The 12,033-nt window shown below is 43.5% G+C and overlaps 1 protein-coding gene across 3 annotated transcripts in view; it reads right to left on the bottom strand.

The window, feature by feature from the left end:
* LOC128596719 (cytochrome P450 2G1-like) overlaps positions 1 to 6,255 on the bottom strand; it is a 28,947-nt gene extending 22,692 nt beyond the window's left edge. Inside the window, exon 1 of one of the 3 annotated variants that reach the window (XM_053606373.1) lies at positions 6,073 to 6,255. In XM_053606373.1, the coding sequence (XP_053462348.1) occupies positions 6,073 to 6,129 (57 nt within the window). In that variant the 5' untranslated portion in view covers positions 6,130 to 6,255. Of the gene's footprint in view, positions 1 to 5,870; positions 6,034 to 6,072 lie in introns of those variants that run through there. The other 2 variants (XM_053606375.1, XM_053606374.1) reach the window with 2 other exon arrangements.
* Between the last annotated feature and the right edge of the window lie 5,778 nt (positions 6,256 to 12,033).

Raw genomic sequence — 12,033 nt, 5'->3', positions numbered from 1 at the left:
AAGAAGGCTAATGTTCTCATCATGCAAATCTTAGCCTTGAAACCCAGAACTTAATAGATATTTGTAGATGACTGCTAAATGGTTTCATTCTTTTACCCTGGACAGAGCCCCAACTTCATCCCTGTCAGTGTGAAGAAGCCAGATTGAACATCCTTTGTTTGCTTTTTTACCCTGGAGTAGTTTTTGAGATATATCTTCCAGATCCTGCATTCCAGTAACAGACTCACCCAGACCAAGGAACTTACTCAGCTGGCCTTGGACCCTCTACCCAAGAGGCCTTCCTGATTTTTTCAAGGCCTCCAGCAGATGATCTTTGATCTCTGTCATGGCAAGCCCAGCCACCTCCTGAGCTGCACTCTGCCACCGCACTCTGAATTGCTTAAAAAGTCTCTTGCCCTGCTTCCTAAAGCCTACATACATTCCAGCCAATAAGCAGGTTATCCTTAGGACTTGAAGGGAAAGACCTGACAAACTCAAGGGTAAGTGGATGACCTCTGGGACATCCTACTTGCAACCCCTATAGCGGTCAAGTTGTTTGGATTACATCATTCCTACATCTAGCCTTATCCCTTTGAGAAGACCCAGCAACCTCAAGCTGGACCAGTGGACTGCAGAACTGTGCAGAGACAAGGGTTAAAAGCTTCAGTTGTTGGGATGGGAAGTTTATTATTCTCAGATATCTTTGTTCGTTATTGTATGTAATGTGTCCCTTGTTGTCCTTTATTAACTGTGCTGCATGTTGTTCCCAGTATAACTTAAAACCTGTTCTTTGCCCACATAAGCTGAATCCCAGGACAAGTGCAATAAATTGTAGCCATTATTTCCATTTAAAATCTATTTCATAGATATGAAATGCAGTAATAGGAATAGGGGATGAAAACACGTCTAGTGAGAATACCGTGGATTCTGTCAGGCTAGGATAGACATGACACAGCTGGTCTGGTCAGTTTAAGTCCTGCCTGACCTTCACCCACTGTTTCCCATTCTTCCTGGTTTGTGAATTTAGCTCCCACCCTAAAGATGCCTATCTTGAGTAGTTTAGGTGGATTGATTTAGGAGATTAATTTTGAATTAGAATGTTATTTTGGGTCATGGGTTATACTGATTATTGTTTACTGGGTGTCATGGGTTCTGCAGATTATTGCTTAATATGAGGGTTAACATGGTCTTCACTTTGAACTTAATGAATAAAATTATAACTTTGGAAGTTGTAGAACAGAACAGTCTTGGAGAGGCTACTGTCACTGTTCTCTAGAATACTGGACTTCTAACAAATCAAGTTTGGTGGACCTATCCCCATCTCTGCATATTGGCTGACAGTGACAGATGTCAAGACCCTCTTCGTCTGTTAACATAGAGGCTGAATTTGGCAGAGGGGTCATTTTTACTATTGGAAAGTGAAAGGATTGTTAATAGTGATTCTGATCTCCTTGTTAAAACATGGCAATAAAGAAAGAATTTACAGGCCAGGTGGGATGGCTCACACATATAATCCTAGCACTCTGGGAGGCTGAGGCTGGCGGATTACTTGAGCTCATGAGTCAAGACCAGTCCGAGCAAGAGCGAGACCCTGTCTCTAAAAAGTGGCTGGGTGTTGTGGTGGATACTTGTAGTCCCAGCTACTCAGAAGGCTTAGTCAAGAGGATCTCTTGAGCCCAAGAATTTGAGGTTGCTGTGAGCTATGATGCCATAGCACTCTACTGAAAGTGACAAAGTGAGACTCGGTCTCAAAAGAAAAAATCTTGTCATGGAATTTCTAAGAAGTCATTGTAAGCATATTTCCTGACAGGCCTGGTTAAGGGTAATCTTGTTCCAAAATGGAATGTCTCTCCTGTTTGGTCAATTGATTATTGTGTAAACTTGTTTGTTCACACTTACATAAAACTGATAAGTCATGATGACTTTCTGTTCTATTAGATCAAGAAAATAACCCCTGCAATTTAAGCAATAATGCAATAAAATTAAACATTAACCAGTTTTGTGTTTCTTCAATATGGATTTAAAATACCCGTGTTCCATTTGTCTTTAGAACCAGGTTTGTTTACACTTAGTTTACACATTAATGAATTATATAATTTGACCTGTGAAACAATCTATTGTAAGAATGTTTTTTTCATTTTGGTGGCGCACGATGGCTCACACCTGTAATCCTAGCACTCTGGGATGCCAAGGTAGGAGGGTCCTTTTAGTTAAGGAGTTCAAGAACAAGACCGTGTTTGAGATCAAGAGCAAGACTGTGTCTCTACTAAAAATAGAAAAACTAGCTGGGCGTTATTGTGGGTGCATGCAGTCTCAGCTGCTGGGGAGGCCAAGGCAAGAGTATCCATTGAACCCAGGAGATTGAGATTGCTTTGAGCTAGCCTGATACCATTGCACTCCAGCCTGGGGCTACACAGTGAGACTCTGTCTCAGAAAAGTAAAAAAGAATAATGTTTTTATCATTTTGAGGATCATTCTTCATTCCTCTTCCCTTCTTCCTCTCTTCCTTCTTCTCTCCTTTCTCCTTTTCCCTCATCCCTTCATTTCCCAGCTCTTCTATTTCCATCTTTTACTCTGTCTATCCTATTTCTTTTCTTTCCTTTCTCCTTTCTCAAAGTGTCACCTCAACTCTATTTCTTCCTATTCCTTCTCTCTTTCTCTTCTTAGCCACTCTCCATCTGTTTCACGTCTCCTCCTTTTCTCTATTTCTCCTACCCTATCACTACTTCTCTCCTAATACATTTGTAGAGCTCAAGAACGTGGACTTTGCCCGCAGACAGACTGGAATTCTAGTTCTAGCTCCCGTAGTTCTTGTTATGTGACTTTTGGTAGATAACTCTACCACTAGTCTGCAAACCTGATTACTCTGTTCTCCATCTACCATGCAATTATAAAAGGGAATTCTTACATGGGTTTATTCATAGAAAATACTTGGCACTATTCCTGAACAAAATTGATGTCCCAGATAAGGAGTAGAGAAATGTGTTAAGGACACACTTCTGAGTCACAGGTTCATTGTGTGCTCTAAAGAGTGGGCCTGAATTAGATATTAAAGAGGATTCCTTCCCCCTTCCCCAAAACCTGTGACCAACTACTAAGCCTCTTGTATAGCAATATACACTGTTGTATATTAATAAAACAGTGGGTGTTAGTTTATTAATAAAACAGTAGGTGTTAGTTGAACCAGCTACAGGAGAAAGACTCTCTTTGAGGGTCAGCATAAACAGAGAGACCCAGAAACCAGAGGTGAGATAAAAACAAGGTCACTGGAACAATTTGAAAACTTTGCTGCCCATTGCAACAGGAAATTCTGAGTATCAGTGATTGTGGCAACAGCAAACTTCTGTTAAAGCCCAACTCCTGGCGGCATTAACACAAAGACGACGCTGAAGACTTGACTTTAACATATGACCTGAAACTGCAAAACTACTCACCAAAAAAACAAGGGAAAAGCTCCATTACACTGGTTTGGGCAATGAGTTTTTGGATATGTCCCTGAAAGCACAGGCAATGAAAACAAAAAGAGACAAATGTGATTACATCAAAGTGTAAAGTTTAGGCACAACAAAGGAAATAATCAACAGAGTGAAGGGACAATCTGTGGAATGGGAGAAAATATTTGCAAACCCTATATCTGACAAGGTGTTAATATACAAAACATATCAGAAATTCAAATAATAGCAAGAAAAAGGAACAATTTAAAAATAGGCAAATGGGCTAGGTACGGTGCCTGACACCTGTAATACTAGCACTCTGAGAGGCCAAGGTGGGTGGATGGCTTGATTTCAGGAGTTCAAGACCAGCCTGAGCAAGAGCAAAACCCCATCTCTACTAAAAGTAGAAAAACTAGTCAGACACAGTGGCAGGCACTTGTAGTCCCAGCTCTTGGAGCCTGAGCCCAAGAGATTGAGGTTGTTGTGAACTATGATACCACAGGATTCTACCCATGCCTACAGAATGAGACTCTGTCACACACAAAAAATAAAAATAAAAATAGGGCAAAGATGTGAATGGACATTTCTCAAAAGAAGACATGGGAAATACCAAAAAGTATATGAAAAAATAATCAACATCACTTGAGACTGCTTGAGCCCAGGAATTTGAAATCAGCCTGGGCAGCATAGTCGGAACTCATCTCCACAAAAAATAAAAAAAACATTTGTTGGGCATGGGGGCACACACCTGCAATCCCAACTACACAGGAGGCTGAGGCAGGGTTGTCTGAGCCCAGGAGCTTCGGGTGACAGTGAGATCTGATTGCCCTACTGCACTGTCGCCTGAACAACAGAGCGACGCCCTGTCTGGACAAAAAGAATGTGTGCAGTGCAAATGTAATTACATTTTACTGTACCAAATAACAGTACCACTTGCAGTATATATCATGAAGAACACTGACAAAATCAAGCCAAACCGTCTTTTCTGAATGTTTTACATGCTACATACATGCCATTTATTTTATTTTATTATTTTTGGAGACAAAGTCTCACTTTGTCACGCTTGGTAGAGTGATGTGCCATCATAGCTCACAGTAACCTCAAACTCTTAGATTCCAATGATTCTTTTGCCTCAGCCTCCCGAGTAGCTGCACCCACAAGAACACCTGGTGTTTTCTTAGAGATGGAGTCTCATTCTTCCTCAGGCTGGTCTCAAACTAGTGAACTCAAGCAATCAACCCGCCTGGGTCTCTGAGAGTGCTGGGATTACAGACGTGAGCCACGCGCCCAGCCTCATGTCATTGTTTTAATCCCTATGTTTACTTTCCATTTTCAGGAGTTTGAACATCATTTAACAAGCTTAAAAAGAAAAGATTAAGAAAAAGAAAATGTGGGTTTAAAAAGTGGCAGAGTAGAGGCAGCCTCCCAGCACGCCACTCACAAGGAAAGAAGAGAAAGGTGCAGGCAACTTCGTACATATGGATAAGTCTTCTCTGATGCAGCATTGTGAAATCGCTGAGAAGCAAAGGACATTTGTGTGCAACAGAAGGTGAAGGGGGGACACATATAACGAGATCGGAGAATGTGAGTGCTGGCTCAGTGCAAGACGCTTCCCACCACCACACCAGACCTTTTACCTTATGGGACTGGGGACCTGACCGAAGTCTGTGTACAGCCAATGCACCAGACAACAGGTGCGGTGGGGATCAGGCAAAAGCTAAGCCATCCTGTACCCATGGGTGCACCACCTCCGGTCTCCACCAGGCTGGAGGGGGGCAGCGGACTGACTTGTGGCTTCCCTGAAATGGACCCTGGAACTTGAAGCTGAGCCCTTTACCCCTAGACCACAACGGGACCTGAGCACAAGAATTGACCCGAATGCAGTAGGCGCCCACCTGGCAGGCTTTGGGCCATAGTTTGGTGGGTGCTGGGTGCACAGAGTCTGCCCTTCAGGTGCCATCTGCCTCCTGCTTGCTTGGCCCTGACCCGGTCCTCTGTATAGTTCTCTGTCTACACCACCCTGCTCTGGTCCAGAAGCCCTGCTCAGAGGCTTGGCTTGTGGCTCCTGCCCAGTTTCAGCTCTGAGGCTCTCACATGAGTGTGTGTGTTGGTGGGGGAGTGGGGTGCGCACCAGGCTTTGACCCGAGGAGCTTTGGGAGACCACTTCAGCAATTCCTGAATGAGGCATGGAGAATCCCATAGCTCCGGGGACACTTGAGTTAACTTCTGCCTGCTTAACCTGACATCCACCAGCCCCTCTACCTGCAGAACAGCCAACTGCTTGCTTGACCTGATTGCATCCTACCAGGCCCCAACAGCCTCCTCCCCGCTTGGCCCTGACCTCACCTTCCAGTCAGATCATCCCACTATCTGCACAGCCCTGCTTCTAGCTCACAAGCCCTGCTCAGAGATTTTCCTTAATGTTCCTTCCCAGGTACACCTGTGAGGCTTTCATACCTGAGCACAACAGAGGCTGACCTGAGAGGCTTTTGGCAACCACTTCAGCAGGTTCTCAGTGGGGAATGGTGAGGTCTGCAGTCCAGAGGTTGCTGGAACCAACCTCTGCCTGGCTCAAAATGCATCCACAGGACAGGTCTCTGTGTCTCGGAAGCAGCCTCCTACTGGCTTGTGCTGACTCCACCCCTCACCAAGCTCTTACCTGGCCCATGCATTCATGGCGTTCTTCCGTACTGATAAGATAAGCCCTTGTATTCATGAGGACATGCTTATAAGCTCTGCTTATGGCTTCTCTGTCCTGGCTCTGAGGGTATCACATCAGGGTCTCAGGATCTGCCCCTGCTCCCCCAGAACACTCACAAGCAATGAGACACCATCCCCAAGATTCTGCCACTGCACCTAGATGCCAAAATCCCACCCCAGAGCCTCCACCACCAAATCTGGCCTGGAAGAACTGTGCTCCGAAGTCCAGTGTTCCAACGGAAATGCCTGGCCTCAAGGCAGAAGCTCACTGTGACCTGCTTTTTTGTTTTTTGTTTTTTGTGAGACAGATTCCCACTTTGTCACCCTAGGTAGAGTGCCATGGCATCATAACTCACAGAATCATGAAATTCTGGGGCTCAAGTGATCCTCTTGCCTCAGTCTCCTGAGTAGATAGGAGTGCAGGTGCCTGCCACAACACCCAACTATTTTTAGTAGAGAGACAGGGTCTCACTCTTGCTCAGGCTGCTCTCGAATTCCTGAGCTCTAGCAATCCCCTGCCTTGGTCTACCTTGCTCACTGTGACCTGCTTTGAGCAAATGCCCACAACCTGGGAATGAATTACAGTGTTATCCAGCTGCTGCTTGTTACCTCTGTGGGAAGACTCTAAGTAGAGCAATCCCCACAACACTAGCCTCAGTGTTGAGGGTCTCACCGGCTCTCATTATGAGCATCCTACAGTTTTCTCAAGAGTTCCCAGTAAAGAACAGGTGTCCAGAAAATCTGTTAGCACTGAATTGAGATAAGAAGTCTCAGAGGAGACGCCCATGAGAGAATCCTGGAAATATGAAAAATCAAAACAGATCTACACCACCCCCTGCCCCGTGATCACAATGGAGCTACAGCATTCACTCCAAACTCCAAGGAAATTGTCAAAAATAACAGAAATGGAATTCAGAATGGGAATGGCAAAGAAGATGAGTGGAATTGAAGAGAAAGTTGAAAACAAAAAGAAACCCAAAATACATTTCAAGAAATTAATGAAAGTATGACTAAAGAACAAGACAAAATTAGAAAGGATATGATAGGACTTAAGAAATGAAAGAGTCATTCAGTTATTTTCAAAGCAAAGCAGGAAGTTTCAGCAATAGATTAGACTTAAAGAGAAGAAAGAATATCGGGGCTGGGCTCAGTGGCTCACACATGTATTCCTAGCATTCCGGGAGCCCAAAGAGGGTAGATTGCTTGAGCCCAGGTGTTCCAGACCAGCCTGAGCAAGAGCAATACCCTGTCTCTACTGTAAATTGAAAATCTGAGGCAAGAGAATGGCTCAAGCCCAAGAGTTTGAGGTTGCTGTGAACTATAACACGATGGCACCGAACCCAGGGTGACAGAGTGAGACTATCTCAAAAAAAAAAAAAAAAGAATGAATAGCTTAAGACAAGGTTCTTGAGCTAATCCAACCATTGAAAGAGGTACAGAAGAGAACAACAGAGGCAAAGCAATCACTTAGAGAGTCATGGGACTATGGGACCATGTGAAGTGAGCAAACATATGAATTACAGGAATCCACAAGGGAGAAGAAGAAAGTGCTAAAAGCATAGACAACCTATTTGAGGTATTATTGTGGAAACCTTTCCTAGTACCGCCAGAGATCCAGCCATGCAGATACAAGATGGTCTTCAAACTCTAGAAGGATTCATACCAAAGAGGACATAGTATTCCACCTGGCCAAAGTCCAGATGAAAGAGAAAATGCTACAAGCAGCTAGATGTAAGCAGCAACTGATCTACAAGGAAAAACCCATCAGGATAATAGCAGGCTTAGCAGCAGAAAACTTAGAAGCCAGAAGGGAATGGGCCCACATCTTCAACATTATTAAATAGAAATTTTTATCCTGAAAAACTAAATGTCACATTTAATAAAGAAATTAAGTCTGGGGGCAGCGCCTGTGGCTCAAGGAGTAGGGCGCCGGTCCCATATGCCGGAGGTGGTGGGTTCAAACCCTGCCCTGGCCAAAAAAACAAAAACAAAAACAAATAAAAAAGGCCTAACTTATTAAAAAAAAAAAAGAAAGAAAGAAAAGAAATTAAGTCTGTTCTAGACAAGCAAACATTGAGGGAATTTGTCAAGACCATACCTGCCCTGCAGGAAATCCTCAGACCTGCATTATACATGGATTAGCAAAATAGACACCCATCAGGGTAAACTCACCCACCATGTGATGATATTGACCATGAGAATGAATTTATGAAGAAGACACCATTGGCAATGGCAGCAACACCTGATCAAGTTAAAAGTCTTCTACACTGTGAGGGACACGACAAGAAAGCAAATTTACAGCCTTCATTATGGGAGAAGATATTCCCATGTTACACTTCTGAGAAAGGGCTGGTAACCAGGATCTACAAAGAACTCAAGGAAATCAACAGGAAAAGAGCAAACAACTCCATCAATCAATGGGCTAGGGACATGAACAGAACCAAGGGGACAGATGAATGGCCAGCAAACACATGAAAAATGCTCATCATCGGGTGGCGCCTGTGGCTCAAGGAGTAGGGCGCGGGTCCCATATGCCAGAGGTGGCAGGTTCAAACCCAGCCCCGGCCAAAAAAAAAAAAAAAAATTATCTAGTATTTAAAAAAAAAAAAAATGCTCATCATCCTTAATCATCAGAGAAATACAAATCAAAATCAGTTTGAGAAATCACCTAATGCCAGAACTGTCAGAACAGTTCATATCACAAGCTCCCAAAGCTGCAGATGCTCATGTGGGTGCAGAGAATGAGGAACATTTATAGTCCTTTTATAAAAGAAATATGGAGAATCTTCAAGGAGCCAAAGGTAGGCCTTCCACTTTGTCCCACAGTCCCATTGCTAAGTATTTACTGAGAAGAAAAAATACTATTTTTTCACAAGGACATTAGCACTTGAATATTTTTAGCAGCTCAATTCACAATCGCAAAGATGTGGAAACAACCCAAGTGCCCATCAACCCATGAATGGATTAATAAACAGTGGTATATGTATACCATGGAATACTATTCAGCCATAAAAAGAGGAAGACTTTCCATGTTTGGTATTCACCAAAGTAGACTTGGAGAACGTTTTCCTGAGCCAACTATATCAAGAATGGAAAAGCAAGCACCCCATGTATTGAGTAGCAATCTGTTACTAGTAGAACAATAGGCCCATAAGAGAGCAAAACAAATTCAAGAAGGGGATAGGGGAAAGAAGGCTTGGTAAGTTGCCACCTATTGGGTACAGTGTAGGGGTATATGGCACACTTCCTAGGTGAAGGACTCAACAGCAACTTGGATTTCACCTTACAAATGCAAACAATGTAATCTAATTGTATGTACCCTCATAGTAATCCAAAATGAAAAAAAAAATCAGCTAGAGAATAAATAAGTGATATTGCTCAGCGCTCAACATTTCATTGCCCAAATCATACAAAAGAGAAAAGGTAAAGGAACTTGGGTGGTACAATTTATAGAACCACTTTTGTAAAAGTCAGATCAGGCTTGAGAGTGGAGATGGGAGGGCAAATACATGTAGGACATCTAGTATATTCCCATGCAGCTGCAGAAATGAATGCAGAAATGGAACATCCCTCCCAGGTTATACTTCATATACAGGAAGAAGCAGAAGTGCATTAGAGAATCAATAGTACTGCTTCTTGCTATCGGGCGCTCTTCTCCTTCAAGGCATATGGAACCTGAACTTCCCAGATCCCTCACTATTGTGCGATGAAACTATTTCTGATTACTGGGAGGTGAGAAGTAATATGTATGTCCTCTGGGCCAGAGAATTTAATGCTGACCTGGGACCCTCCATAGTTTCTACCATGGTGGCCATGGAGGTACCTGTTAGGGTGCAGCCTAAGTGATGACAATGAGCAGAGTCACCTGCCAACACACTTTGGAACTGAGGAATTAACTTTGACCTTGTTGAACTACATCTAACCCATTGCTACTGATACACTGGATACAGTAAGTTATTATTTGTGTGTAAAATACATGGAAACTGGTAAGATTGCTATCCCCTAGGTAGGGAAATTTGGTTTTAAATTACTTTTTACCTTTTGAATCTTTATCGTGTGGATGTTCAAAGGGTGAAAATAGCAACGAGGAGGAGAGATAATCCACAGTTGCTTCAGGTTTAAGCCAGGAGACGTGTAGAGTATGACCAACACAATATTAATACCACATCTGCTACAGTTGAAAGTTGCTCACTGAGGCCTGAGAGATGCCTGGCCACAAAGATAGTGCAAGTCTCTGTTACTTCAGATAATAATAAGTAAAATTCACATAGCTCTAGGTATGTTCATGTGTTCCATAATACATGGGGGCATTTATCATTTATTACATACTCAGTCTCAAAAGTGTTTTCCAGTTTTGCAAGAAGCCCACATGTTGAGGTCATTGATCACAGGCGAGGCTTTGCATTCCACCACAGAAGCTGAAGGAGCCATTTATCCTTCCTCACTTTACTCTGAGCCTAAGGCTTTCACATGTGACTGCACATCTAATAGTCCGAATTGAGGACGTGACAGAAAACCATAGACACAATCAGGAAGTTGTCTTGTCTAGGCAGAAATGAGTCCAGTGTTCCCTGGCAGGGATGGCCAGTGCCCAGGGGCTGGAAGGCTTTGGCATCACCTTGGCTGATGTTTCCTACTCTGTCTTTTTTGACTACTCATATTCTTTGCCTGTTTTTCCAGGATTCCCGTTGGTTTTGTGTGCTAAACAATCAGTTTACAGTAGCCAACAGCCCTTCTCCTTTTAGTAGCAAAATTCATTTTATGTCACTTAAGAATAGGAACCCTGACTTTCACAGGTCCTGAGGTTCCCTGGAAGGAGAGGTGAAAAAGGAGGACATTTGATCCTTGGAGTCATGCCCTAATGCCCTTTGCTCTCACACCCTACATACAATACATTAGCAAACCTGCCATCTGAGACATTACAATAGATTCTAAATCCACCATCTTCTCCCCAACTTCATTGGTTCTGCTGTGTCTGAGCCAACATTACCACATCCAGTAGCCCCCTAATTGGTTTGACTTTTGTACACAAAACCTCCCGAGTCTAGGAATCATGCAGTGATCAGTGTGAGCCTTATAAAATATGCCAGTGCATGTCACCCCCTGCTCAGTAGCTCCCCAAGGATCTTGATCACTCTCAAGGTAAAAGCCAAGTCCTTACCTCGGCCCACAGGGCCTCACACTGTCTGGGCCTCAGTGACTCCCTCTCCTCATCTTATTTATTCCTACTCTCTGCCTTCCTCCACTCCAGCTACACTGGTCTCTTTGTGGATTCCTGAATACACATCCTCCTGACTTATGACTCTGTTGTTTTCCAAGGGAACACTCCCTTGTCATATATCAGAAAGCATGGCAGGACACCACCCCACCCCAGAACATGTACCACTTTTCCCTACTTTGCTTTTCTAATACACTATAATCATTCATTTGTTACATTTATGCTCTCTTGCCTACCCTCATCACCAGAATGTAAGCTCTACAAAGGTAGGAGTCTTTGTTGTTTCTGCACACTGATGTATCCCAAGTACCTGAACGACATATTGATATTTTTTGAGTATTCAATAAATATTGGTTGTATAATTGAAACATGAGGGAAGGTTTTCATCAGTTGACCATGTTGATGGAACCTGGAAGTGGAATAATACAAGCTGTGAACAAACTGGTGTGGGGAGTATTTGGAATGGGGAGCTGTGGTGGCAGCAACCAGGAAAGCAAGTTGAGAAGAAGACATGATGGTGGGGAAAGGTAGCATGTCAGCAAAATGGATGAGGCTGGGGTGTTTCAGGGGAGCCCCAACCCAGAGGAAATCACTGGAGGGGGCTGGCAGGGAAGACAGTGAAAAAGAAGTCAAAGCGCCCGTTTCAAGTTGTTTCCTGTGCCCCACATTGGTGCCACACACAAATACACAATGAACATGCTG

The sequence above is a fragment of the Nycticebus coucang genome, chromosome 10 (assembly GCF_027406575.1).
Source record: "Nycticebus coucang isolate mNycCou1 chromosome 10, mNycCou1.pri, whole genome shotgun sequence".
NCBI lineage: Eukaryota > Metazoa > Chordata > Mammalia > Primates > Lorisidae > Nycticebus > Nycticebus coucang.
Note: the sequence above shows the minus strand (reverse complement) of the source record. Positions and strands in the feature narration are given on the sequence as shown.